General features: G+C 60.8%; 3 protein-coding genes across 3 annotated transcripts; all 3 read right to left on the minus strand.

Annotated features, from left to right (window-relative positions):
* Positions 1 to 256: 256 nt before the first annotated feature.
* On the minus strand, positions 257 to 8,075 carry SMO (smoothened, frizzled class receptor). The gene is made up of 12 exons (XM_063323773.1): positions 7,703 to 8,075; positions 5,995 to 6,200; positions 4,619 to 4,828; positions 4,368 to 4,540; positions 3,961 to 4,180; positions 3,732 to 3,855; positions 3,557 to 3,649; positions 3,235 to 3,343; positions 2,852 to 3,037; positions 2,356 to 2,504; positions 2,130 to 2,264; positions 257 to 1,966 (listed from the first exon to the last, which is right to left on the minus strand). The coding sequence occupies exons 1-12, from the start codon at positions 7,959 to 7,961 to the stop codon at positions 1,437 to 1,439; spliced, it is 2,394 nt and encodes a 797-aa protein (XP_063179843.1). The 5' UTR covers positions 7,962 to 8,075; the 3' UTR covers positions 257 to 1,436.
* Positions 8,076 to 10,970: 2,895 nt separating this feature from the next.
* TSPAN33 (tetraspanin 33) lies at positions 10,971 to 15,573 on the minus strand. Its single transcript, XM_063324627.1, has 8 exons — positions 15,345 to 15,573; positions 13,560 to 13,617; positions 13,328 to 13,455; positions 13,174 to 13,248; positions 12,970 to 13,065; positions 12,509 to 12,637; positions 12,095 to 12,256; positions 10,971 to 11,846 (listed from the first exon to the last, which is right to left on the minus strand). The coding sequence occupies exons 1-8, from the start codon at positions 15,447 to 15,449 to the stop codon at positions 11,745 to 11,747; spliced, it is 855 nt and encodes a 284-aa protein (XP_063180697.1). The 5' UTR covers positions 15,450 to 15,573; the 3' UTR covers positions 10,971 to 11,744.
* Positions 15,574 to 24,323: 8,750 nt separating this feature from the next.
* On the minus strand, positions 24,324 to 27,916 carry LOC134511133 (uncharacterized). Its single transcript, XM_063324640.1, has 5 exons — positions 27,859 to 27,916; positions 26,879 to 26,960; positions 26,052 to 26,432; positions 25,730 to 25,855; positions 24,324 to 24,494 (listed from the first exon to the last, which is right to left on the minus strand). Exons 2-5 carry the CDS (start codon positions 26,934 to 26,936, stop codon positions 24,406 to 24,408), a joined length of 654 nt encoding a protein of 217 aa, XP_063180710.1. The 5' UTR covers positions 26,937 to 26,960; positions 27,859 to 27,916; the 3' UTR covers positions 24,324 to 24,405.
* Between the last annotated feature and the right edge of the window lie 65 nt (positions 27,917 to 27,981).

A 27,981-nucleotide genomic window follows, 5' to 3' on the forward strand; every position in this document is an offset into this window, starting at 1 on the left:
CTGCGGGTTCGGGGATATTTAAGCCCGTAGTGCCATCTGCTGGCAAAGGGCCCCCCCCACTTCGCTGCCAAAGTCCCCCCAAACTGTCCCCATAGCGCCTGCAGACGCTCCCAGCACCTCATGCCTGCCTTCCGCAGGTTTTAAAGCAGTTTCAAGTCGTTTTTAAAGCAGTTGGAGCCCTTTTAGGAGAAAGGGCAAAACCCCACGATGTTTCCCCGCACCCGATACCTCCCCAAAGAGCCCGGGGCAGCCGCTGGCAATGGAAACTTGGCAAATTTAATACTGATACAGGAGGTTTTTTTTTTTCCTTTACACAGCAAAAATTAACCCGTGGAGGTCACCGGGATAGCGAGAAAGCCAGGAGCCTACCAGGATTTACTAAAGATGTGTACAGGGATAATGGATACAAAACACCAGCAGGGACTGGAGTCCTACCTCGGGGCTCGGCCGGGTTTGCTGGAACTTGGGGTTTTTTTCCTTAAAAATAAAAAAATAAAAAATAAAAAACTTTGCTCAAGGGGGTTGGTGCACCCAGACAGCAAAGGCCACCCCGGCTCGCCTTGCGCACCCTGGGATTTTAAAGTTTTGTTGGTTTTTTTTTTTTGCATCGTGGCTTGGGGAGCGCCCGTGCACCCCGAGGCAGCTCCTCATCTCCTGTGGCAGGGGACGGCCGTCCCACCAGCCCTGCGGTTTGGGTCTGGTTCAGCTCTCTGGGGGAGCTGGAAGGCACTTTGGGACCCCTGAAGAAATAGGGGTGCACCCCAAAAAAATGGGTGCACCCCAGGGATGCTGCTGCCGCCGCCCTGTGAAGGTGGGGGTCAGCGCATCCTGCTCTCGGCCGCAGCACCCGAGCGGAGGCCGCGCTCGGCCATCACGTCTTGGTGTATTATACAAAGATTAAATTTTTTTTAAAAAAAAAAACAACAACGAACTATTGGCACAAGTGTTTGTAAGCTCTACGTACCATCTAGCCACGGGTGGGGGCAGAGGGCGAGCGAGGGGTGTCAGCGGGTCCCAAAATCTACCCTCACCTATGTTCGCCCGCTGCCTGGTACCGCTGTCCCGGGGCGGGCCACCCACTCCCGTCCCCATCGGCGGCAAAGGCAGTGTCCCCTTTGTCCTTAAATCCCTGCAGGACCCGGGTGGGTTTTGTTCCACCGACACCCTGTTTCTCTTCTCCCAGCGATGCCGGGGGGGGGGGATCCCAAAACCCTTCTGACGGCATCTCGCTGGGCTGGGATGTGCATCGAGTCTTTTCGGGCGATGTGAGGAGAAACACCGTCCTCCGAGAGGAGAAATCGGCTGTGGCCGGGATGGAGGGATGCTTGGGACCGGCCCTGGTGGGATGGGGTGGGCTTCGGGGTCCCCTCGCAGGCTGGACGAGGCTTCAGGTCTCACCCCAGGTGCCCCTGTCCCCTCGCAATGTCCCGCTGGGCTTAAAAGTCCGAATCGGCATCCAGCAGCTCCGCGTCCACCAGGTTGGTCCGTGAGTGGATGGGGGCCAAGCTGGCCCGTTGGCCCTGAGTCCTCGGCCCCCCACCGCGGGGCAGGGTGCCGGGGTCGGGGGGCCAGAGCGGACCCCCGTTGTGCTGCCGGTGCCCGCTGCTGGGGCCAGGGCTCTCCTCCGGGGACCCGCGCTCGGGGCAGAAGGGGTTGCTGATGAGGTGGAAGACGTTGGCTCTGCGGCGCCCATCCCATGGCCCCCCAGCAAAGGCGGCTTCGGGCTGGAGCCCCGGGAGGACGTCGGGGGCGAAGGCGACCAGGCAGGGCTGGGGGGGCAGCCGGGGCAGGCGAGGGACGGCACTGGGGGCCAGGGGGGCTGCGGGACCCCCCAGGCAGCGCTCAGGATCTGGGCACACCTCTTTCTTCTTCTTCCTCCGCTTCTTCTTGCGGGCACTGCGCTTCTGCAGCTCGGGAGAGACGTCGGCCTCCACCACCCAGAGGTTGGCCCTCTCCTCCGGTGGCACTGCGGGGGGGACACGGGATGGGGTGGGTGAGAGCGGCCGCATCCTGCCCTGCGCCCCCCCGGCCAGCCCCAGCCCCCCAGCTCTGCCTCCCTGCACAGCCCCAACACCCCTCAGCTCGGCTCGTCCCCCCAGAGATGCCCCACACGGTCCCCAAGGACTTGCCAGGTGTCGCCACAGGTGTCACGGAGACGTCCTGGGGCAGGATAGCCCCTCGCCTGGCCACCATCTTGGTGACGTGCTGGGCCCACGCTGAGGACACATCGGCCGACGGCTCGTTGATGTCAAACGCTAAACCGGCTGCAATGACAACGAGGGAGCCCTGGTCAAGGGCGGGGACAGTGGGGACCCCGGGGTGCTGGCAAGGTGGCCCCCTCCCATGGGCACGTACCCACGGGGCCATCGTGCGAGACGGTGTGCATGCTGAAGGACAACTCCTGGCCTGGGTCACGCAGCAGCTCCTTGCGCTTGGAGAAGGCTTTCGCGATCATCTTGCTCTTCTTGATCCTCTTGGGCTGGTCATCGCTCTGCCCCGTCAGCCTGGGGACACGGCGTGTCAGAGCAGGGACACGGGGGACACACACCCCCAGGCATCACAGCTGTGGGCATGGGGACTGTCCCCATCTCCCTCCCCTCCTCTGGATATGGACACCAAGGGCTGGGGACTGCGTTGGATGGGTCCCCTGGGGCTGGAGGTGTCCCACAAACAGGACATGAGACACCTGCAAAGGGGGAGAGGCCACCCCGGTCCCAAACTGCTGCCTGCTGTGAGCCCACAACTCATTGAGCTGATGGACAACACTCCGGGGACAACCTCCAACATCTCCGGATGTTGGATGGGGCAAGAAGGGTCACGTGGAGCTGGGGTGACATCCCCAGGGTCCCACCTGCACCAGGTGCGCTTCCAGATGAGCAAGGTGGCCTTGGTCCAGACCCAGGTGCTCATGGAGACGCCGGTGCCGAACATGGCGAAGAGGTTGATCTTCTCCACCAGCAGGCTCGGCCGGTTCTTGATCTCGCAGTCTGGGATGGGCTTGTTGGTCTGCGTGGCGATGGTCACGTTGGCCTCGCACCTGTGGGGACAGACGCAGGATGGTGGCCCTAAGGAGGGGAACAGCCGACAATGCCCCACAGCTCTGCAGAGTGGAGGTGTGGTGGCAACGCTGGTGGGGGACATGGGGCTCTCCACTCTGCAACGTCCCCCCGCTAAACGCGAGGTGCTGGGATGCCACCAGCGTCCCACTCACCCTCCCGTCCCCATCCCACTCACAGGACGTATTCCCGAAAGCTGCGCTCCCACTCCGCCTGGTTGAAGAAGTCATAGAAGTGGCAGCCAAACGTGATGAAGACGAAGCCGAAGGCCAAGAAGCCAAAGATGCCTGGAAGAGAAGTGGGACATCCCTGATTTAGCCAAACCCGAGCAACACCACGACAAAGTTGCTGCACCGGGGCTGTGTCACTGCAGTACAGCTTTGTCCCCCCCTGCAGCCAACCCAGGGAAGGTGGGATGGGGCTGTCTGGGTTCAGGGGACAAAACATCCCCATTCCCACTCAAATTCCAATGGAAATGGTGGTGATGGAGCCCCGCTTACCCAGCCGCAGCATGGTCTCGTTGATCTTGCTGGCCGCCTTCTCGCTCAGCAGCCCGGGGTGGTTGCTCTTGATGGAGAAGAGTGTCATGACCCCTGCGGTGGAGGGACAAGGTGGTCAGGGTGGGGGGACACCCACAGTGCCCCCATCCCCGTGCTGGGGCGAGCCCACACCTACCCCGTATGAGGAAATAGCCCCCCACGATGAGGACGAGCCCGATGGGTGCCAGGACGAAGCCAGCTCGGTAGCGGTAGTTCTTGTACCCCACGAAGCAGATGCCGCTGACAGAGTCACCATCCACCTGGCAGAGATGGGGACGAGGGGGGTCAGTTGGCTGTGGCCACCCTTCCCCACGCACGTCACCCTGGCAGGGAACTGCCAGGACACGGGATCGCAGTCCTGTTACCTGCGCCACGGCCAGGATGGCCACAGTGAGGACGAAGGGGATGGACCAGGTGATGAGGTGGAAGTAGGAGGTCTTGCCCAGCAGTGGCTGGTAGGTGGTGCCCAGCGCCTTGAAGGAGGTGTGCCAGGCGTAGGTCAGCATGACGAACCAGATGACACCCGACATCAGTGAGTAGTAAACGATGACGAAGATGATGACGCAAGAGAGCGTCTCGTTGGAGCTACGGAGAGAGAGGAGACAGGAGTGTCACCAACCTCCACGACGGGACACAGGGAGGAAGGAGGTCTCTCCTACCCCAAGACTGGAGCATTGTCCATCCTCCCAGGAAACCCTGAGAGCCCTCCTTGATCCCAGGGACCTCTCTTGGCACATGGCCGCGGTGGGATGGGGACGAAGGTGACACATACGTGGGCTCCCCCAGCCGCATGGTGCCATCAGCCCGGCACACGATCTCGTCGCGGGCGCCATCCATGAACTGCGCCAACCAGCCGATGCTGCCCACGAAGAAGCAGGCGTTGACGTAGAAGAGGATGACGGCAGGGTAGCGGTTGGAGTTCCTCCAGTCAGCGACGAATGTGGCCTGGCGAGGGGGAAAAAGGGACAGTTTGGTGCCCAGTCCTCTTCTGGGGACACCTCCCCGTGTCCCCCCGTATCTCACCAGGGTGAAGAAGGTGCAGAAGATGGTGACGGAGCTGAAGGCAGCGATGTAGACGTGCATCTCTCGGTGCTCCTTCTCGGTGAAAAGCGGGTTCTGGCACTGGATGCCACAACCCTCCACGTCCTCATACCAGCTCTTGGGGTTGTCCGTCCGCACCAGCGGCGCCTCGCACTGCCCCGAGCTGTTGAACTTGATGTTCTGCACTTCGTTCTGCCGGAGGAGAAGTGAGGCCATGAGGAGGAGGAGGAGGAGACAGCCCCACGGCGAAGGCTGGGCTGCTGGGGTGGACATCAGTCCCCTGTGAGGGCTGGGGACAGCCGGTGTTTCCCTGTGGGGATTTGGAGCCCGTGGCAGCGTGCCCCCACTGTGTCCTCCCCCAACATCCTTCTCTCTGAATTGGAGAGATAAGGATTTGATGGGTGGACTGTTCAGTGGATGAGGAATTGGTTGTATGGTCGCATCCAGAGGGTCATGGTCAATGGCTCAATGTCCAAAGAGAGATCAGTGACAAGTACGATTGGATCAGGGATCCGTACTGGGACCAGGGCTCTTCAATATCTTCATCAATGACACGGACACTGGGATCGAGGGCACCCTCAGCAAGTTTGTGGAACACACCAAGCTGAGTGGTGCTCAGTCCCCAGCCTCAGCCCAGGCTGGGGATGGAGAGATGGAGAGCAGCCCTGAGGAGAAGGACTTGGGGATGCTTCTTGGGGGGAAAAGCTGACCAGGAGCCGGCACCATGTGCTGGCAGCCCAGAAACCCCCCGCAGCCTGGGCTGCATCCCCAGCAGCATGGGCAGCAGGGCGAGGGGGGGATTCTGCCCCTCTGCTCCGCTCGGGGAGACCCCCCTGCAGTGCTGCCTCCAGCGCTGGGGCCTCAGCACAGGAGAGACATGGAGCTGTTGGAGCGGGGCCAGAGGAGGCCCCGGAGATGCTGGGAGGGCTGGAGCCCCTCTGCTGTGGGGACAGGCTGAGAGAGCTGGGGGGGTTCAGCCTGGAGAAGAGAAGGCGCCGGGGAGACCTTCCAGCCCCTTCCAGTCCCTAAAGGGGCTCCAGGAAAGCTGGGGAGGGACTCTGGAGCAGGGAGGGGAGCCATGGGACGAGGGGGAACATTTTAAACTGAAAGAGGGGAGATTGGGATGAGATATTGGGAAGAAATCCTTTGCTGTGAGGGTGGTGAGCCCCTGGCCCAGGTTGCCCAGAGAAGCTGTGGCTGCCCCATCCCTGGAGGGGTTCAAGGCCAGGTTGGACGGGGCTTGGAGCAACCTGGGCTGGTGGGAGGTGTCCCTGCCCAGGGCAGGGGGTGCCACTGGGTGGCCTTTAAGGTCCCTTCCAACCCAAACCATTCCATGATTCCACGATTCCCCCCCGTACCGGGCATCCCTCGGGGAAGCGGTCAGGTGTGCACTTGAGGAAGTCGGGCCAGCCGCGCTCGCGCTCCACGATGGTGCATGGCGCCCGGGTGGCCTGGCAGAGGGTCTGGCTGGGCAGCTCCACCTGCCCGTCCTCGCACTTGGGCATGTAGACGGCGCAGAGCAGGGGCTGGATGACGTCCCAGCAGCGCGGGGCGTTGCGCAGGCCTGCGGGGACAGCGCCGTCACCACCCCCGGGCAGACCCCCATCGTCCTGTCGTCCCCTCCCACCATGGGGATGTGGGGCGGGATGGGGTGGGATGGGACGGGGCTGACCCCAGCTGCATGGCACACGCAGCGCCTGGACCCCTCTATAACGCCTCTGGGGCACCGTGCCCATCCCCGAGTGCTCTACTGCTCCCCTGCCCTACGGGGCTCAACCCCGCTCCCCTGCTATACTGCTCCCCCTCTATACTCTACCCAACCCCAGGGCCCCCTCTGTACCACACACATCCCTGCTCCCCTGCTATGCACCTGTCTATACTGCACCTACCTGTCGTCCCCTGCTATACTGCTCCCCCTCTATACTGTACCCACCCCAGTCCCCTGCTATACTGCTCCCCCTCTATACTGTACCCACCCCAGTCCCCTGCTATAATGCTCCCCTCTATACTGTGTGCATCTCCTGTCCCCTACTATCCTGCTACCCGCTCCAAGGCCCCTGCTATACTGCTCCCCTCTGCACCATACCTATCTCCAGTCCCCTGCTATACAGTTTTCTATACCGTACCCATCCCCGCTATAGTTTTCTATGCTGTAACCACCCCTGTCCCCTGCTGTACTGCTCCCCTCTATACTGTACCCATGCCTAGTCCCCTGCTATAGTTTTCTATACTGTACCCATCCCCTGTCCCCTGATATACTGCTGCCCGCTACACTGTACCCATACCTAGTCCCCTGCTATACAGTTTTCTATACTGTGCCCATCCCCTGTCCCCTGATGTACAGTTTTTTATACTGCGCCCACCCCCAGTCCCCTGCTATACTGCTCCCTTCTATACTGTACCCATCCCCAGTCCCCTGCTGTACAGTTTTCCATACTGTACCCATCCCCTGTCCCCTGATATACTGCTCCCCTCTACACTGTACCCATGCCTAGTCCCCTGCTATACAGTTTTTTATACTGCACCCACCCCCAGTCCCCTGCTATACTGCTCCCTTCCATACTGTACCCATCCCCTGTCCCCCAGTATACCACTTCTCTCTATACTGTACCCAGCCCCAGCCCCCTGCTATAGTTTTCTATGCCACCCCCAGTCCCCTGCTATACTGCTCCCTTCTATACTGTACCCATCCCCTGTCCCCTGCTGTACAGTTTTCCATACTGTACCCATCCCCTGTCCCCTGATATACTGCCCCCCTCCACACTGTACCCATCCCCTGTCCCCTGCTGTATAGTTTTCCATACTGTACCCATCCCCTGTCCCCTGCTGTACAGATTTCTATAGTGTCTCTGCTATAGACACTATAGTGTCCCTCAGGCCCCTGCTATACTGCTCCCTCCCCCTCTGTGCCATACCCAAGCTCCCTCTATACCGTCCCTGTCCCCCCCTGTAGCGCTCCCCGGCCCCCAATGCCCCCCCATAGCCCCTCACTACCCCCCTCCCCCGCTATACCGCGCTGGGCCGGGGTGTGTGGGGGGGTTCAGGCCCCCCTTTCCCCCTCCGTACCGGACCAGAGCAGGAGCTTTCCGTGAGCCTCCTCCTGCGAGGCGGAGTCGGCAGCCAGCAGCGTGGAGGTGGCGGCGTAGGGCAGGGCCGAGCCCAAGCAGGCACCGTACCGGAGCCGTTCGCAGGGCGCCGGGCGGCGGCAACGCTCGGGAACGGCCGAGGAGTTGAGGAAAGGGGCGGCGGGGCAGCGGCGGCCGCCCAAGGCCAGCGCCATACCCAGCGCCAGCGCCCACCGCCACCCGCCGCCCTGCGCCGCCATCCCGGCCCGCACCGGCCCTAAGCGGGCGGCCCGGCCCCGGCCCCCGCCATGCCCCGACGCCCTTTGTTGAGCTCGCCGGGAGCGGAGCGGGGCCGCTCCTCCTCCTCCTCCTCCTCCTCCTCTTCCCTCAGCGCGGCCCGGCCCGCCGCGGCCCCGCGCCCCCCGCCGGGGCGGGCTGAGGAGAGGCGGCGCGGCGGGAAGGGGGGCGGCCCGCTTTTGAGGGGAAAAGTGGCTTTTTGTGAGGAAAAAAAGTTACTTTTTTTTTCGAAGCGGGCAGGGAGGGGGCGAGTTTTTGAGGGGGAAAGTGGCTTTTTTTTCTGTGAGGGAAAAAGTTACTTTTTTTCGAAGGGGGCAGGGAGGGAACGAGTTTTTGAGGGGAAAAGTGAGTTTTTGTGAAGAAAATCGAAGCGGGCAGGGAGGGGACGAGTTTTTGAGGAGGAAAGTGACTTTTTGTGAGGAAAAAAGTTACTTTTTTTCGAAGGGAGCAGGGAGGGGACGAGTTATTGAGGGTGAAAAGTGGCTTTTTGTGAGGAAAAAGGTTAACTTTTTTTCGAAGCGGGCAGGGAGGGGACGAGTTTTTGAGGAGGAAACTGGCTTTCTGTGAGGAAAAAAAGTTACTTTTTTTCGAAGGGGGAAGGGAGGGGACGGGTTTTTGAGGAGGAAAGTGGGGTATTGAGGAGAGGGATGGCGCTCAGGGAGGAGGGGAGAGGGTTGTTCTCCCGAGGGGAGCTGCTGGAGGGGGGTGGGTGTTTTTTGGGGGAAAATGTTGGGTTTTGTGAGGGGAAAGTCGTATTTTTAGGGGGAAAAGATGAGGGTTGTGAGGGGGAAGTTGGGTTTGGGAGGTGAAATGTTGGGTTTTGTGAGGGGAAAGTTGGTTTGGGGGGGTGGACATGTTGGTTTTTGTGAGGGGAAAGTAGGTTTTGGGGGGAAGAAGTCACTTTTAGGAGGGGAAATGTTGCTTTGGAAGGGGGAGGAGTCGCGTTTTTGGAAGAGAAGGGTTGTTTTTTTCGGAGAGAAGTTGGATTTAGAGGGCAGAGGAGAGATTTGGGAGGGGGGAGTTGGGTCTGAGGGGGGAAAGTTGCTTCTTGAGGGAGAGAAGTCGGGTTTAGGGAAGACAAAGGTTGGTCCGAGGAGAAAAAAAGTTACTTTTGAGAGGTAAAATTGCTTTTTAGGCAGAGAAATCACTTTTTTTTCAAGAGAAAAGTTGGTTTCTCGGGAGACAAATCGCTTCTGGGGAGGAAAGTTGGATGTGAGGGGGGGAAGTAACTTTTTTTCTGGGGGAGAGTTACTTTTGGGCAAGGAAGAGTCACTTTTTTGGAGGAGAAACGTTGCCTTTATGGAAGAGAAGCCACTCTTGGGGCGAGAAAAGTCCGTTTCGGGGGACAAAAGTCACTTTTTAGGGGACAAAAGGCACTTTATTGTGAGAGAAAAGGTTTGGGGCATAATAAGTCACTTTTTTGTGGAAGTTATTTTTAGGGGAACAGAGAAGTCACTTTTGGGGGGAGAAAAGTTGCTTTTTGGAGACAAAAGTTACTTTTTTTTAGGGCAAAGTTACTTTGGGGGGAGAAGCTGTCACTTTTTGGGGGACAAAATTCACTTTTGAGGGGACAAAAGCTGCTTTTGGGGGATAAAAGTTACTCTTTCTGAGGGCGAAGTCACTTTTGGGGGAGAAAAGTAGTTTTTTGGGGACAAAAATCACTTTGAGGGGGAGAAAAGTTTCTTTTTAAGGGGGAAGATACTTTTGGGGACAGAAGTCACTTTTGAAGGACAAAAGTCACTTTTGAAGTGAGAAAAGTTGCTTTTTGGTCACTTTTGAGGGAGAGCAGCCACTTTTGGGAGAGAACTTGCTTTTTGGGGGAGAAGTAGCTCTTTGGGGGGGAAATTTTGGGGAGAAAAGTAATATTTTGGGGGGGAGAAGTCACTTTTCGGGGGGAGGTGTCATTCTTTGGGGGAGCAATCACTTTTGGGGGGAGAAATCGCTCTTTTGGGTGAGGACTCACATTTGGGGGGGGGTGAGGTTGCTTTTTTGGGGAAAGAAAAACCAGCTTTTTTGGGGAGAGCAGTTGCTCGGGGGGCAGCACACTTTTTCAGAAGTTGCTCTTTTGGGGGGAAAAGTCCTTTTTAGGGGGAAAAGTCACTCTTTGGGGCACGGAGGGGACAGTTTTGGGGTAGTTTTCCCAGAGCACCCAGCTGGGAGCTGGCCCTTGGCTGACGCTGGGGCAGGATGGGGCCAGCGCGGCCACCTCCGTCCCCGAGAGCCCTGTGCCCCCCTGGCTAAAAGCTGTGGGGGGTTGGCACAGGGGGGCCAAAATCAGTGCAGGGAGGTGGCAGCGGGGCACGGCCCCATCCCCGGCCCGCCTGGGCGCCTGCCGCCCGCACACAAAGGGCCGGGCGCTGGGCCGCATCCCGACTCCCTCCGCGGCGGGGCGGCGCGGGGGGGACCACCCAGCCCGAGGAGAAGAAAAAAAAAAAACTATATAAAAAAAAAAAAAAAGAGAAACAAACTAAAAAATAAATCTCCACCCACGGTTTGCGACAGCTCCGAAAAGCGAGGCCGGGGCCTGCTATCCTGGGGAGGGGGGGGAAGCGGCAGCCCCCCCCGCCCCTCCCCCAGCTCACAGCTTTGCGCCCCAGACTCTTCCCCTGGGGCAGAAGAGGGGGGAATGTGGGTCCCCACCTTCCCAAAGCCATCCCCCCCCCAGCAAGGCAGCAAAAACTGCCCCAAGCTGTCCTCGCTGGGGGGGTCTCTGATGGCTGTGCTGCCCCTCGCCCCCTTCTCCCCCCCTTTTTCGGGGGGGTATTAACATTTGTTTTCCCCACAGCCGACCTCCACCAGCATAATACTGTTGCGATGCCGGGGGATGCTGCATGGGAAGGGGCTGGCCTCGACCCTGTCCCCACCGAGCCATTGCCCAAAGCCATGGTGTTGCGACCCCCCCCCCAACAAGCAAACAAGCAGCCCCCCCACCCGGCACGGCGGAGATCGCAGGGTCCGGCCTCATCTCTCTTTATTCTCCATGAAAGCAAAGGGAAACGTCATGGCACCACACCGACACCTCAAGAGGGGACGCAGGACGGCGCCTGTCCCCTCCTCCGCACAGAGGGGTGCGACCCCCCCCCCCGGGGCAGAGACAGGACCCCCCCTCTCAGCTAACAAAACTCCCATGGGTCAGCCCTGGGCAGGACATCCTCTTGGCCCGTCTTCTTCCAGGGCGGCCACACGGGTGATGGTTCCTGCTCCCGGCCGGTGAGTGAAGCCATCGGATGTCCCCAACGGAGCCAACGGGGTTGGTGACACCCAGCGATTGGGGGAAACATCCCCAGTCCTGGGGCCAGCCTTGCCCCGGGCGAAGGCAGCTCGGTGCACGGACGGACAGACAGATCTCCAGCACAAGAAGACATGGGAAGGACGTCCAAGTGCAAACCAGCTCTCGGTCCCCCAGGACGGACGGACGGACGGACAGACAGACAGACAGCAGTTCACCGGGGCTGGTTCGGTCCCCAAAAAAGGGCGCAGCAGCACGGCACACCCCTGTTCTCGCGCCGGCTGCCGAAGGCACAGAGTCCCCAGCGTCGCTCTCCGCAGCAGAGCATCCACCGCACACGGATGTGGGTGTCCACAGTCCACTCCAACCTCCCTCTTTTGCAGCAAAGCCCCTTCGGCTCTTCCTACAGATCCAGGGTTTGGAAAGTCACTGTTGAGGTCCCAGCTCCCTGAGCCACTGCCACGCTGCGGGGACAGACGCAGGGATGGACACTGGCACTGCCACGATGCGCCGGGACTCAGTACCAGGGGTCTGCCCGGTGCTGCTGGTTGTAGAGCTGGAGCTTGATCTGGTCTCTGATCTGGTTGATGAGGATCTGAGCCAGCAGGATGCCCACCAGCTGTGGGAGAGGAAGAGGAGGAAGAGAAGAGGAGGATGAAGGTGCTGAGGGACACTGGGGAGTGTCACCCCACCATCCTACAAGCGAGTTACACAGCTCCGGGCAAGGACGTGCCCGACGTTTACATGGCTCCCCCCAACCCCAAATCCTGCCCTGACTCCGCAGGGTTGCAATTAGATGCATCGTTAAGGCAACTCCCGAACGAGGTAGAGCTGCAGGATGGTCCCTTCTCCCCCCAACCCCGGTACCTGGGGGACGGCCAGCCCCAGGGCGATGCCCCCCAGCAGGAAGAGGTTGCTGTGGATCCAGTTGACCAGGGTGTCGATGCAGCCGTTGGTGTAGATGAAGGCGCTGGCCTCCAGGTAGCCCATGGCCTGCATGCCCTGCCCGCACATGGTGTTGATGACAGCCTGCGAGGGAGGGGACACAGAGGGGCTGGGGACAAAACCCACCAGGCTGGAGGAGGGGGGGGGGCCTGCCACCTGGGGGGAAACCAGGACCTCTGCCCTCGCCTTGGCGCCGCTCGGGGTGTCCCCTTTTGTGTCCCCAGCCCCAGCTCCACCGCTGGGCTCCCGAAATGCCCCCCAAAGGGGTGATACCTGGGGGTGGCAGGGTCTACCGAGGACACACAGGGTCGTCCCCCCCCAGGACGCCATCCTCACCTCCTGGGCGTCCTGCAGGCAGCAGGAGAAGGGGACGGAGCACCGCTCCCGGCTGGGGTTGGCGGCGGTGCAGTTGAAGTACATGTTCTGGGACCAGTCCTTGTAGGAGACGCCACCGCAGCAGCTGAACTGTGGGGAAGGACACGGGGTGCTCAGCTGCGGGGGGGGGCCACCCCTGACAAGCGATCCCCCCCACAGCGGTTTTAGCAGGCCCTACATAAACACAAGCTCCAACAGAGACACTGAGGGATGTTTCTTCCCCCCTCATCCCTTTCCATCCAGCTCTTCACCATGAACATCAAATCCTCATGGAGGGGCCACCCAACGTCCTTGGACCGGAGAAGCCACCAAGCATCCCCAGCCTGGAGCAGCCCATGGATTTACGGCAAGAGCCAAGACCCCGAAGCCCGACCCACATTTCCTCGTTTGCTGGAGGGACATCCTGGCCCCCCACCACACACCTCCTTCTGCCCAAAGTCGATGAGGTTCTGCAGGTCCAGGTCATCCCGGTAATGCACGATGGCACCGTTGATGATCTCGCTGACCTTCCCGCGTGCCTGTGGGGGTGGACACAGCATCACGGCATGGGGGGGACATCAGCAAGGCTGTCACCCAACGGGACAGGCTGGGGGTCATTGAGCCCCCCACCAACACCGCTGTGGTACCTTATCGGAGAAGACAAAGCCCAGCACGCCGGCGGCCAGCTGCAGGAGGAAGACGATGGTCAGGCAGATGGAGAACTGCGGAGGAGAGGAGTGTGATGGTGAGGGGGGGGGGGCACAGGAGGGAACCCCCCCATCCCCGTCCCCGGGTCCTCACCGTCTGGAGCAGGCAGATGTTCTCCCGCAAGGAGCCCACGCAGCCGCAGAAGGTGATGAGGAAGGTGAGGACGCCGACCACAACCAGCAGGATGGCAGGGTCCACCGCCAGGCAGGCCAGCGCCGCCTCTGCCACGGCCAGCTGTCACCGACAGTGTCCGTCCCCCCCCCCCGGCACCGCAGACAACCCCCCCCGGGGTGTCCCTCGTCACCCCCAAGCCCTCCAACCTCACCTGCGTGCTTCAGTAGCCGGGCATAGACCCCCACTGCCACCATCACCATTGAGATCATCTGTGGAGCAGGACGGGGAGGGGGATTGTGAGCCCCCCCCCGGCGCTGGGGGTCCCCTGGCTGCAGCCCCCCGGGCTGTAAACGGGGCACCGGACACGGACACGCTGCCTCGGTTTCCCCTCGTCACCCCCAGGCGGAGCCGGCTTGCGGTGACATCCCTCCAAAAAATCCCCACCCTCCAAAAAATCCCCACCTTCCAAACCACCCCCCTCCAACCCCAAACATAAATAAATCCCCCAAAACCATAAAAAACAAACCCAAAGACATAAAAAACCGCCACAAAGCATTAAAAAAAAATAAATCCCTCAAAACATAAAAAAAAATCCCCCAAAACATAAAAAAATCCCAAAAAACAGAAAAAAATCCCCCAAAACATTAAACAAAAACCACTCGAAACATTAAAAAAAAATCAAAACATTAAAATCCTTCAAAACATAAAAAAGTCCCCCAAAATATTAAAAAATCCCTCAAAGCATCAAAAAACCCTCCCCAAACATTAAAAAAAAAAATTAAAATAATAAAAAACCATTAAAATCCCTCAAAACATTACAGCAAAAATATCCCAAAACGTAAAAAAAATCCTTCAAAACAATCCCTAAAAATGTTAAAAGAATCACTCAAGACGTTATAAAAAAACACCCCAAAACATAAAAAAAAAATCCCTCAAAACATTAAAAAAGTCCCCAGGAAACATAAAACAAAAAAAAAACCAAAGCATTCTTTCCCCCCCGCAAAAAAACATTAAAAAAAAAATCCTCCACAAAATTTGAAAAAAAACCCCACGTGGCTCCCAGGCAGGAGGCGTCCCTGGGGTGGGCTGGGGACAAGAGGGGACCCTGTGTTCCCCCGGGGGGGACGGGGACACCCCCAAAGGGCTGTGTCACCCCAAAAGTTGGGGTTGGGGGGGGCACCCAGGGGTGACACCATCAGCGAGGGGGACCCCAAAATCCCTCGGGGGGTGAGGGGACACAGCTAGCCCCGGTGATACGGGGGGGGGGGGGGGGTCGGGGGGGTTGGGGATTCCTGGGGGGGTCCCGGGGAATGGGGGAAAGGGGGGTCCGAAGGTCTGGGGGTCCCCATTGGGGCCCGGGGATGGGGTTGGGGGGTCCCAGGGTGGGGGTTTTGGGCATGGGGGGTTCCCCGGTGACACCCTCGGGGACGGAGGGTCCCAGGGGATGAGGGGATGGGGACAGTCCCAGGGTCTGGGGGTCCTCGGGGGGGTTTGGGGATGGGAGGGGTCCGCGGTGACACCCTCGGGGATGGGGGTCCCAGGGGGTCCCGGTGGGGTTCGGGAGTGGGGGGGTCCCCCGTCATCCTTTCGGGGATGGGGGTCCCGGGAATGGGGACAGTCCCAAGGCCGGGGGGGGTCCGGGGATGGGGGTGTCCCCGGTGACCCCCTTGGGGACGAGGATCCCAGGGGGTCCGGGAATGGGGAGAGTCCCAAGGTCTGGGGGTCCCTGGTGACACCCTCGGGAATGGGGGTCCCAGGGAGTCCGGGGATGGGGACAGTCCGGGGGGGGGTCCCAGTGGGGTTCGGGGACGGGGGGGGGATCCCCAGTGACCTCCTCGGAGATGGGGTGTCCTGGGGTCCGGGGATCCCCGGGGGAGTCCGGGGATAGGGGTGTCCCCGGTGACTCCCTCGGGGATGGGGGTCCCGGTGGGGTCCGGGGATGGGGCGGGGGGGGGAGGGGGGGCCCGGTGCTGGTGTGCCCCCCGCTGCCACTCACCCAGAAGAGCATGTTGAAGAAGAAGAGGACGTACTTCACCGCCGGGCTGACGAAGGAGAAATCGTCCCCGTGGGGACCGCGGCCGCCCGCCGCCCGCCTCGCCATGGCCGAGCCGAAGCGGCGCGAACGGAGCCGAACCCAACCGAACCGGGCCGAAGAGAGCCGAGCGTCGCCGATCACGGAGCCGCCGGACCCCACTTCGCACCCCCGAGCGCAGCCGAGACGGGTAACAGCCCGCCCCCTTCCCTCCTCTGCCCGCTCATTGGTCCGTCCGCCTCACTCTGCCTTCCCATTGGTGGCTCTCCCCGTCGCTCAGCCACCGCCCTTTCCCAGCGCGGTGTGTCGCCGGCGCACCTGTTCGCGGCGCCCCGCCGCCTTAAAGGGACAGCGCACCCCGGTGTTCAACTACGTGATGAGACAGGTCGGTCCCCAGTCCCTCCTTCCTCACCCTGCAGCTCCTCCTTCCCCCAGAATTGCCCGAATTATCCCGTCCCTGCCCCAGACAGCCCCAGCCCCGGGACGGGATTGTTGCATATTATAATTAATGTCATTGTAGTTAATAATTGATTTCTGCCTGGGGTGACAGCCTTCGGGAGGGACGCGAGGGGACAGCTGGGACCCTCGTGGGGACGGCAGGGACATGGGGGAGCCCTCATCCCTGAAACGCGCCCGGATGGGGAGATTGGGAGTTTCCCTCTGACCCCAAATTTGTAGAAATCACACCAAAACGGGCAGCGCCGACGCGCCGTCCTCAGCGACATCGCCGGCATGGGGAAGTGGAGCCCGAAACCCCGGCAATTCCCCTCTCTGCTGCTAAAATCTGCGAGCTGTGTAAAAAATGGGATGCTTTGGTGGATTTCTTCGTATTTGCCTTTATTTTCAGGTGTCCAGTCCCGGTTATTATTATATTTATTATTATGTTTATTATTATATTTATTAGTATTTATCTACTATGCCAGAGTTCATCGAGGCTGGAAAGCCCCGGGGAGCAGCTGCTGGCGCTGGCACGGCCCTTCCTGGAGGAAGGCGAAGAGCTTCGGGCAGAGGAACTGAAACCAAAAAATCCCCTTCTTGCTTTTAGGGTCACCAAGGTGCCACCACAGTGATGACACGCAGCCCATGTCACCGAGGAGCCACCACCCGGCCCCAGCTGCAGGTCCCACCACCAGAGGAGGTGTCTGCTTTGGGTGCTGCTGGAAGAAGCCCCCAGGGCCCCAAAAACGCAGCGGTTGGTGCCCGTGGGTCTCCGGAGAGCCCCTGCAGCCAACCCACGAGGTCTTGGTGGGATTGAACGCTCCGTGGTCCCCACAGAAGTGCTTCTGCCCCAGCGATGAAGAAGAAGGTGCCCACGTTGGACGATGGATGCACTGTCCTCTCGTCAGGTCTACACGTCTGTTTGTCTGTCAGAGCTGTACCCATCAGATCTGTGTGTCCACCCATGAGATCTGCGTGTCCACCCGTCAGATCTAGGTGTCCACCCATCAGATCTACGTGTCCAGCCATCGGATCTGCATGTCCCTCATCAGATCTACACGTCCAGCCATCAGATCCATGCACCCACCCATCAGATTTACACATCTACCCGCCATATTTATGCACCCACCCATCAGATCTGCATGTCCACCCCTCAAATCTGTACCTCCGCCCGTCAAATTTCCACACAGGCCCATCAGATCTGTGCATCCACCCACCAGATTTATGCATCCATGTGCGATCTGGGTGCCCACCCATCAAATCTGGGTGCCCACCATCAGATCTACGTGTCTACCCACCAGTTTTGCACCTGCCCATCGGATCTGTGCATCCACCCATCTTATCTACGCATCCACCCACCAGATTTACGGGTTCGCCCATCAGATTTGTACATCCAGGTGTGAGATCTGTGTCCAGCCATCAGATCTACCCGTCTGCCCATCGATCCGCGTGTTCACCTGCCAGATCTACGCGTTGACCCACCAGATCTACACATCCACCCACCAGATCTACACGTCTGCCATAGATCCATGCGTTTGCCCACCAGATCTACGCGTTGACCCACCAGATCTATACATCCACCCACCAGATCTACACGTCTGCCATAGACCCGTGTGTTCACCCATCAGACCTTTGTGTTGACCCACCAGATCTATACATCCACCCACCAGATCTACACATCTGCCATAGATCCATGCGTTTGCCCACCAGATCTACGCGTTGACCCACCAGATCTATACATCCACCCACCAGATCTACACGTCTGCGATAGACCCGTGTGTTCACCCATCAGACCTTTGCGTTGACCCACCAGATCTATACATCCACCCACCGGATCTACACGTCTGCCATAGATCCATGCGTTCACCCATCAGATCTACACGTTGACCCACCAGATCTATACATCCACCCACCAGATCTACACATCTGCCATTGATCCATGCGTTCGCCCACCAGATCTACGCGTTGACCCACCAGATCTATACATCCACCCACCAGATCTACACGTCTGCCATAGATCCATGCGTTCGCCCACCAGATCTACGCGTTGACGCACCAGATCTATACATCCACCCACCAGATCTACACGTCTGCCATAGACCCGTGTGTTCACCCATCAGACCTTTGCGTTGACCCACCAGATCTATACATCCACCCACCGGATCTACACATCTGCCATAGATCCATGCGTTCACCCATCAGATCTACACGTTGACCCACCAGATCTATACATCCACCCACCAGATCTACACATCTGCCATTGATCCATGCGTTCGCCCACCAGATCTACGCGTTGACCCACCAGATCTATACATCCACCCACCAGATCTACACGTCTGCCATAGATCCATGCGTTTGCCCACCAGATCTACGCGTTGACCCACCAGATCTATACATCCACCCACCAGATCTACACGTCTGCCATAGACCCGTGTGTTCACCCATCAGACCTTTGCGTTGACCCACCAGATCTATACATCCACCCACCAGATCTACACATCTGCCATAGATCCATGCGTTTGCCCATCAGACCTTTGCGTTGACGCACCAGATCTATACATCCACCCACCAGATCTACACATCTGCCATAGACCCGTGTGTTCACCCATCAGACCTTTGCGTTGACCCACCAGATCTATACATCCACCCACCGGATCTACACATCTGCCATAGACCCGTGTGTTCACCCTCAGATCTACGCGTTGACCCACCAGATCTATACATCCACCCACCAGATCTCATCGAGCACCCATCAGATCCACACAACCACCCATCAGATCCATACGTGTCCCCCCCAGCCCTATACCCCCACCCACCAGATCCCCGTGTCTCCCTCACCTCCACTCGGACAACGGGCGTGTTCCCAGAGCTGCCCCGTGACAGCTGGGCAGGAAAGGGAAGCGAGAGCCACCAGCGTCCCCATCCCTGTCCCCTGCCTCCACACCATATGTGGTGTCCTCGTGTCACCCACCCCCCTGCCTGGGTAAGGAGCTCCCCACAGCCATCGGCATTGAGGGGTTGGGGGGCCCCTACCAAGAACCCCTGGGAGATCCCACCACCGGACCACTCGCCCTCCGTGGTGACAGTCTCCTTCCCGCTGGCGCCATCCTCCCCAGATCCCGTGACAATGGCAGAAAGTGGCTCTGCGATGCCACCAGGCAGGTCCCCATGGACAAGTCTGCATGGATGTCTCCTCATGGACATGTCCCCATGGACAAGTCCCCATGGACAAGTCCCCATGAATGTCTCCCCATGGATGTCTCCCCATGGATGTCTCCCCATGGACATGTCCCCATGAATGTCTCCTCATGGATGTCTCCCCATGGATGTCTCCTCATGGACATGTCCCCATGAATGTCTCCTCATGGATGTCTCCCCATGGATGTCTCCCCATGGACATGTCCCCATGATGAGTCTCCTTGGACATGTCCCCATGGATGTCTCCCCAGGGACATGTCCCCATGGATGTGACCCCATAGACAAGTCCCCATGGATATCTCCCCAGGGACATGTCCCCATGGTTGAGGTGGCCCCCAACCATGTCTTCCTCTACAGGGGGTCATGCCACCATCCCCCAAATCTGGCGGGACCCAGGGCAGACCTGTTGCCTCTGCTTGTCCCCTGCCTGCGGTGGCTGTGTCCCACCCCCCTCCCTGCCTGCTCGCCCCCCCATGTCCCCCTGCCCACAGAGTGGCCCTGCTGGGGGGACCCCAGCCCTGGTCCCCCCCTGCCCATGGCTCAGTGGCCCTGCAAGAAAGGGACATCAACCTGGGGGCTCCATCCTGCTGCACCCCAGGGTCCCCAAATCCCACAGCTGGGTGGGCGATGGGGTGTTTGGGGACAGGGGACCCCGTGATGCCACTCTGCTGTCCCCATCACAGGTGCCACCAGCATCCTCTGGCTGGGGAACCCACGGGGTGTGGGACAGCGGTGGGGTGACATGCGCGTCACCACGCTGCTTGGGAGGGCACCCCTCTCGCCCCAGCAGTCCCCCACCAGGTGAGTGGTGCCACCACCGTGCAGGGACATCCTCGGGGATGCCACCATCCAGGTGTCCCCACCCTGCACGTGCCCCACAGGGTCACCGTGGGTGACAGTGATGGGGCCGCGGTGGATGGCAGACCCGCGAGTGCCCTTCAGGCTGTCACTGTGAGCGCACGTCACCCGTGCTGGGCCTGGTGGTGGCTGCGGTGGTCATGCTGCTGGCCTGGGGACACGGGGGAAGGAGGGGGGACACGGGACTGGGGTGGCAACACGGAGGGGGGAACTCCTGTGGGGTGGGATGAGACTGGGATGGGATGGGATGAGAATGGGGTGGGGTGGGTTGGAATGGGGATGGGATGGAATGGGACGGGATGGGTTGGAATGGGGATGGGATGGGATGGGATTGGATTGGGTTGGGATGAGATGGGATGGGATGGGAAGGGGATAGAGATGGGATGGGTTGGAATGGGATGGGATGGAATGGGACGGGATGGGAATGGGATGAGAATGGGGTGGGGTGGGTTGGAATGGGGATGGGATGGAATGGGACGGGATGGGTTGGAATGGGGATGGGATGGGATTGGATTGGGTTGGGATGAGATGGGATGGGATGGGAAGGGGATGGAGATGGGATGGGTTGGAATGGAGATGGGATGAGAGGGGGATGGGATGAGAATGGGATGGGGATGGGATGGGGATGGGATTGGATTGGGATGAGATGGGAAGGGGATGGGGATGGGATGAGAATGGGATGGGAATGGGATAGGGATGGGATGGGGTGAGTTGGAATGGGGATGGGATGGAATGGGATGGGATGGGGATAGGATGGTTTGGGATGGGGATGGGGATGGGATTGGATTGGATTGGATTGGGATGAGATGGGCTGGGAAGGGGATGGTGATGGGGATGGGATAGGAGGGGTTGGAATGAGGATGGGATGGGATAAGAATGGGATGGGGTTGGTTGGAATGGGGATGGGATGGAATGGGACGGGATGAGAACGGGATGGGGATGGGGATAGGATTGGGATGAGATGGGATGGGATGGGATGAGAATGGGATGGGAATGGGATGGCGATTGGATTGGGATGAGATGGGATGGGATGAGAATGGGGTGGGGTGGGTTGGAATGGGGATGGGATGGAATGGGATAGGAATGGGATGGGTTGGAATGGGGATGGGGTGAGAATGCGATGGGAATGGGATGGGATGAGTTGGGATGGGAAGGGGATGGTGATGGGGATGGGATAGGATGGGTTGGAATGGGGATGGGGTGAGAATGGGATGGGAATGGGATGGGATTGGATTGGGTTGGGATGAGATGGGATGAGATGGGAAGGGGATGGAGATGGGATGGGTTGGAATAGGATGGGATGGAATGGGACGGGATGAGAATGGGATGGGGATGGGATTGGATCGGGATGAGATGGGAAGGGGATGGGGATGGGATGAGAATGGGATGGGAATGGGATGGGGATGGGACTGGATTGGGATGAGATGGGAAGGGGATGGGGATGGGATGAGAATGGGATGGGAATGGGATAGGGATGGGATGGGGTGAGTTGGAATGGGGATGGGATGGGATGGGATGGGATGGGATGGGATGGGATGGGATGGTTTGGAATGGGGATGGGATGAGAATGGGATGGGAATGGCATGGGAATGGCATGGGAATGGCATGGGGATGGCATGGGGATGGCATGGGGATGGGATTGGATAGGATTGGGATGAGATGGGCTGGGAAGGGGATGGTGATGGGGATGGGATAGGATAGGTTGGAATGGGGATGGGATGGGATGGGAATGGGATGGGGTGGGTTGGAATGGGGATGGGATGGGATGGAATGGGATGGGGATGGGATGGGATTGAATTGGGTTGGGATGGGAAGGGGATGGAGATGGGATGGGTTGGAATGGGGATGGGATGAGAAGGGGATGGGATGAGAATGGGATGGGAATGGGATGGGAATGGGATTGGATTGGGCTGAGATGGGATGGGGTCGTGTGGGTTAGAATGGGGATGGGATGGAATGGGATAGGATGAGAATGGGATGGGAAGGGGATGGGGATGGGATGGGGTGGGTTGGAATGAGGATGGGATGGAATGGGATGAGAATGGGGCAGGGACGGGATGGGATGGGATGAGATGGGATAGGGATGGAATGGGGATGGGATTGGATTGGATTGGGATGAGATGGGATGGGATGGGAAGGGGAGGGGGAGGGAGAGGGGATGGGGTAGGATGGGGATGGGAGGGATGGGATGGCGTGAGAGAGGCAGGGATTGCTTTTGCGGAGGAGAAAAGCCGTTTCCGTCAGAGGTGACGTGACAAGGGAATGACCAAACAAAGAGGCTCCAGCAAAGGCTCGTAGAACATCTCCTATCGCACGGACAGAAGGACAAACTGATTCTTCCCGGATTAGCGTCTGGAAGGGTGGTCAAACATTTAACCAGGGCTAGTGCCATCGGGCAATTTCCCCGAAAAGGAAGAAATAGTCAGATAAGCCCTCTAGGTGTAGCATAAAGAGACGGGAACAAGAGGCGGACACCCAGGAAGGATTTTAGGTGCTCCAGACTGGCTGTGAGGCCTGGAATACCCAGCCAATGGGACACAGGGGAGGGAAAATTCGGCCAGGATTAGGAAATAAAAAGGTGTGCTTCAAGAAGCAAGAGTGTGCCCACCTGCTAGGACACCCGCTCTTCCAAAAATGGTCAAATACAATGGGCTTCGTATCGTCCACTGCCTGAGCCCCGCTTACTGGCTAAGGAGCGTTTCTCACAATGGGATGGGATGGGATAGGGATGGGGATGGGATTGGATTGGGATCAGATGGGATGGGGATGGGATGGGATGGGATGGGATAGAATGGGGATGGGTTGGGATGGGGATGGGATGGGATTGGGATGGGATGGGGATGGGTTGGGATGGGATAGGGATGGGGATGGGATGGGATTGGGATGGGATGGGGATGGGTTGGGATGGGATAGGGATGGGATGGGATTGGGATGGGGATGGGTTGGGATGGGATGGGATTGGGATCAGATGGGATGGGATGGGATAGGGATGGGGATGGGATGGGGATGGGGATGGGGATGGGGATGGGATGGGGATGGGATGGGATTGGGATGGGTTGGGATGGAATAGGGATGGGTTGGGATGGGATAGGGATGGGATGGGATTGGGATCAGATGGGATGGGATGGGATGGGATAGGGATGGGGATGGGATGGGGATGGGGATGGGGATGGGATTGGGATGGGGATGGGGATGGGATGGGGATGGGATGGGATTGGGATGGGTTGGGATGGAATAGGGATGGGTTGGGATGGGATAGGGATGGGATGGGGATGGGATGGGGATGGGATTGGGATGGGGATGGGATGGGATTGGGATGGGATGGGGATGGGATTGGGATGGGATTGGGATGGGGATGGGATGGGATGGGATGGGTTGGGATGGGATTGGGATGGGTTGGGATGGGATAGGGATGGGATGGGATTGGGATGGGGATGGGATGGGGATGGGATTGGGATGGGATTGGGATGGGGATGGGATGGGGATGGGATGGGATTGGGATGGGATGGGGATGGGTTGGGATGGGATGGGGTTGGGATGGGGATGGGATGGGGATGGGATGGGATTGGGATGGGATGGGATGGGTTAGGATGGGATAGAATGGGGATGGGGAGGGATGGAATGGGATGGGGATGGGATGGGTTGGGATGGGATAGGGATGGGATGGGATTGGGATGGGTTGGGATGGGATGGAATGGGATGGGGCGAACAAGACGGGATGTGTCCGTGGATGGGAGGGAGGAGGTGTGTGCCTGTGGGCGGGGCTGGGGGAGGGGCGTGACTGTGGGTGGGGCCACCCCACCCCACCCCATCCCGTCCGGCGGCAGCGACACACAGTGGGAACGGGGGTTCGGGTGTGCAGGGGGACCCCCCTGGGGCTCCCACACCCCATCCCTGCCCCAGGAACCCCCCGGGGACCCCCGTGTCCCATCCCTACACAGGGTTCCCCCCCCGTCCTGGGACCCCCATACCCCATCCCAGCCTCAGGATCCTCCCTCCCCAGGACCCCCATCTCCCCCCGACCTCGGCCCCATCCCTGACGCAGGAACCCCCATGACCCCTCTCCAGGACCCCCACGTCCCATCCCTGCACGGGGACACCCCACCCCACAGCCCCCACACCCCAGCCCTGCCCCAAGCCCCCCCAGCCTGTCCCCACGGGGGGTGCAGGCCGGGGTGGACCGGGAAGGAGGGGGCCACCCCCTGCTCCGGAGCAACGTGCTTTATTAGGGGACCGAAGACAACCGCGGCAGGTTTGGCCCCCCCCAGCCATAGCCCCGTGGGGTTTGGTTGTTCCCCGGTGGGTGGGGGGACCACGACCAGAGCACCCTGCACCCACAAAGCCCCCATGCACCCACCCTGCCACCCCCCAGCACCCGTCCTGCCCACCCCCAGGTCCTTGCCCCCCCTTTGCCTGCATCCCCAGAGCATCGCCCGAGCCCCAGCCCCGCCAGGCCCCCCTTCGGTGGAGCCAGGGCCGCATCCTGCACCGGGGTCACTGCTGGAGCTCCTCCATGGGGCCGCCGGTGCCCTCAGGCATTGAGACTCTTCAGGTCACTCAAAGCCACCGCTGCTCCTCCTCCTTCATCCGCAGCTCCGGTCTCCGGGGCTGACCCTCGCGCTGAGGGTGACGGTGAGCCAGGGCGGCAGGACCCCCATGTGCCACCCATGGGCACCCAGCCCGGCTGCGCCCCACAGGGCAAGGAGCAGCACCCCGATGTCCCCACACAGAGCTGCTCCCACCCCCATGCCTGTCCTCATCCTCATCCCCATCCCCATCCCTGTCCTCATCACCATCCCATCCCTCATCCTCATCCCCATCCCCATCCTTGTCCCCGTCTCCATCCACGTCATTGTCCTGATCCCCATCCCATCCCCACCCCTTCCCCATCCAATACCACTCCCATCATATTGCTGTCCCCATCCCATCCCCGTCCCATTCCCATTCCCATCCCCACCCCCTCCCCATCCAATACCACCCCTATCCCATCCCCATCCCATTCTCATCCCATTCCATCCCATCCCCATCCCCATCCCATCCCATTCCATCCCCATCCCCATCCCTTCCCCGTCCAATACCACCCCCATCCCCATCCCTCATCCTCATCCCCACCCCCATCTTGGTCCCCGTCACCATCCGCGTCACTGTCCCAATCCCCATTCCCATCCTCACTCCTCCCCATCCAATACCATCCCTATCCCATCCCCATCCCATTCTCATCCCATTCCCTCCCATCCCCATCCCCATTCCTGTCCCATCGCGTTCCATCCATATCCCTTCCCCATCCAATACCACCCCCATCCCCATCCCATCCCCATTCCCATTCCCACCCCTTCCCCGTCCCATATCCCATCCCCATCCCATTCTCATCCCATTCCATCCTATCCCCATTACCGTCCCATCCCATCCCCATCCCTTCCCATCCAATACCAGCCCCATCCCCGTCCCCATCCCCATCCCATCCCCATTCCCATCCCCACCCCTTCCCCGTCCCATATCCCATCCCCATCCCATCCCCATCCCTTCCCATCCAATACCAGCCCCATCCCCATCCCATTCCCATCCCCACTCCCATCCCCACCCCTTCCCCATCCAATACCACCCCTATCCCATCCCATCCCCATCCCTTCCCATCCAATACCAGCCCCATCCCCGTCCCCATCCCCATCCCATTCCCATCCCCATCCCCATCCCCACCCCTCCTCATCCAATACCACCCCTATCCCATCCTCATCCCCATCCCATCCCCATCCCATCCCAACTCCAGGTTCACAAAGGACCCGGGAGCCAGCTGCTAACCCCCTCCCAACCGGAATCGGGGTTCACGGGCTGCCCCCCCCCGTCGCAGCACCCACCTCTGCGCCCGCAGCACCGCCTCCCGCAGCGGCAGCAGATGAGGACCCCGATGGCCACCGCGGTGAAGGCGGCGGTGAGGACACACACCACCATGATCATGTCCGGCTCGGCATTTTTCAGGACCTCTGCGGAGCAACACAGGGACGTGGGGACAGGAGCCAAACACACCCCCCCGCCATCGACGCTCCCTGCCCCGTGCCCGGGGGGGCAGGTGGGACAGGGGCTGGTCCAGGTGATGGACACACCAGAGAATGGGGGGGACCCCCAAAGAGGGTGGTGTCACCCCCCCGAGGACCCGTCCTCCGGCACGACCCCGCTCACCTTCCTCGGCGGGCTTCAGGACCAGGCTGCAGAGGAGCCGCGGGGCATCGGCGGCGGCGGCGGCCACGTAGCGGGAATAATTCCCGAAATCGGGATCGCTGAGGTTCCTCAGCAGCAGGGACACGCCGGTGTCCCCCGGTCCCACGGCACAGAAGGCGACTCTGCCCCTAAACCGGCTGTCGGGCTCCTCCGGCGGGTGCCAGCCCGGCTCCGGCGGCGGGTGCCAGCCCAGGCGGTGGCTGAGGACGGGGACGGGGTGGTGGGCGCCAGCCTGGTGGGTGCAGGTGAGGGTGACCCCGCGCAGGCGTCCCCAGGGCTGGGTGCCGCAGGGCAGGCAGGCGTCCTGGCCGACAGCCGCTGTGACGGTGACGGGGGGCTGGTCTGCAGGAGAGAGGGGACAGTGGCGTCACCATCCCCGTGCTGGCCCCTCCGATTCCCCCAGGAGTCCCGGGATGGGGACGCGGTGGGATGGGGCGGGGGGAGCAGGACACCCCCTGAGACGGGAGGACATGGGGGTTCCCTGTTGGATCCCATCCCGGGTGCTGGAAGTGGGTCAGGGGTGGGGGCGGGGGACGTTGGGACAGTGGCGAGGATGATGCTGGTGGCATCTGAGGTTGAGCGGCGGCTCCTGCCAAGGCCGAGGGCTCGTCGATGCCAAGCAGCCGCCCGGTGAGTCACCACCGCCATGCCGGGAACCGTCACCCCCTGCCTGCAGGCAGCGCCTGCCCGCAGCCCAGCCTCGCCCCACGCCTCGGGGTCCCCACAGGGAAGGAAAGGGGGTGCGGGGTGGGGGGTTGTCCCCAAACCCACCCGCTGCCGGTGGGTACCTGCCCGGACGAGGAGGGGAGCCAGAGCCCAGAGCGCCGCGACGGGGACCGGCACCATCCTGCCGGCGTGCGGACCCGCCACCTGGGCAAGCACCCGGAGGAGACGGTCACGTCACCGACGCCGACGGGTCACCCCAAAAACAGCCCCCCCCCTCCCCTCCCCCCCCGGGGTGAGGGAGGGGACCCCAGGGGACATCCCCCCCACCCAGGGCGGGGAGCAGCGGGCAGGGCAGGGGTGGGCAGGGCAGGGATGGGGAAGGCAGGGAACGGGGTGGTTATAGGGCTGGGGCTCCTATAGGGCAGGGTCTGGGGCAGCTATGGGGCAGGGGACAGGGCAAGGTCTGGGGCAGCTACAGGGCAGGGCCTGGGGCAGCTATAGGGCAGGGGACAGCGTGGTTATAGGGCAACCTCTGGGGTACCTATAGGGCAGGGTCCGGGGCAGCTATAGGGCAGGGGACAGGGTGGTTATAGGGCCGGGGCAGGTATAGGGCAGGGGCGTGTAGTGGTTTTAGGCAGGGGTCTAGGGCATGTATGGGGCAGGGGGTCCGCGGTGGTTATAGGGCAGGGACCTGGGCAGGTATAGGGCAGAGGTCTGTAGTGGTTATAGGGCGGGGGTCTGGGGCAGCTATGGGGCAGCTATAGGGCAGGGTCTGCAGTGGCTATAGGGCAGGGGCTGGGGGGGGGGGGGGCGGGGATAGAGGGCAGGGATTGGTCCGTGGTGGTTATAGGGCAGGGATCTGGGGCAGCTACAGCACAGAGGCAGGGCCTGGGGCGGCCATAGGGCAGGGTGTGGGGCAGGGGATCCATGGCGGTTATGGGGCCGGGGGCGGGGCGGTGGGCAGCAGACCCCGTTCCCGCCGCCCCCGGGATGCTCCGGGGCCCGGTAGCCCCTTCCCCTCCGCCCCCGATCCCGCCCGGGGAGGTGGTGGTGATGTGGGGGGGGGGGAACGACTCCCCCCGCCCGGCCCCGCGCCCCTCACCGTGGCCTCCCGCCCGCCGGCGCCGCGCCGAGCCCCGGGAACCGCCCCGGCGCCACCGCCCCGCCCCGACAGGCCCCGCCCCCCGGCCCCGCCCCCGGCCCCGCCCTGCACCGGGGAAGGGGG

The sequence above is a fragment of the Chroicocephalus ridibundus genome, chromosome 1 (genome assembly GCF_963924245.1).
Source record: "Chroicocephalus ridibundus chromosome 1, bChrRid1.1, whole genome shotgun sequence".
Lineage (NCBI taxonomy): Eukaryota > Metazoa > Chordata > Aves > Charadriiformes > Laridae > Chroicocephalus > Chroicocephalus ridibundus.

What these genes read in the sequence shown, in the direction of transcription:
- SMO (XM_063323773.1), bottom strand. Translation starts at nt 7,961, where the DNA reads ATGGCGGCGCAGGGCGGCGGGTGGCGGTGGGCGCTGGCGCTGGGTATG. An exon ending in CTCGCACGATGGCCCCGTGG is followed by an intron (nt 2,265 to 2,355) that starts GTACGTGCCCAT and finishes TTGTCATTGCAG; the next exon opens with CCGGTTTAGCGTTTGACATC. An exon ending in GACACCTGTGGCGACACCTG is followed by an intron (nt 1,967 to 2,129) that starts GCAAGTCCTTGG and finishes TCCCCCCCGCAG; the next exon opens with TGCCACCGGAGGAGAGGGCC.
- TSPAN33 (XM_063324627.1), bottom strand. Translation starts at nt 15,449, where the DNA reads ATGGCGAGGCGGGCGGCGGGCGGCCGCGGTCCCCACGGGGACGATTTC. An exon ending in GCTTTGTCTTCTCCGATAAG is followed by an intron (nt 13,066 to 13,173) that starts GTACCACAGCGG and finishes CCACCCCCACAG; the next exon opens with GCACGCGGGAAGGTCAGCGA. An exon ending in TGGGGCTGGCCGTCCCCCAG is followed by an intron (nt 11,847 to 12,094) that starts GTACCGGGGTTG and finishes CCTCTCCCACAG; the next exon opens with CTGGTGGGCATCCTGCTGGC.
- LOC134511133 (XM_063324640.1), bottom strand. Translation starts at nt 26,936, where the DNA reads ATGGTGCCGGTCCCCGTCGCGGCGCTCTGGGCTCTGGCTCCCCTCCTC. An exon ending in TCCCCTCCTCGTCCGGGCAG is followed by an intron (nt 26,433 to 26,878) that starts GTACCCACCGGC and finishes TCTCTCCTGCAG; the next exon opens with ACCAGCCCCCCGTCACCGTC. An exon ending in GCGGTGCTGCGGGCGCAGAG is followed by an intron (nt 24,495 to 25,729) that starts GTGGGTGCTGCG and finishes CGTCACCCTCAG; the next exon opens with CGCGAGGGTCAGCCCCGGAG.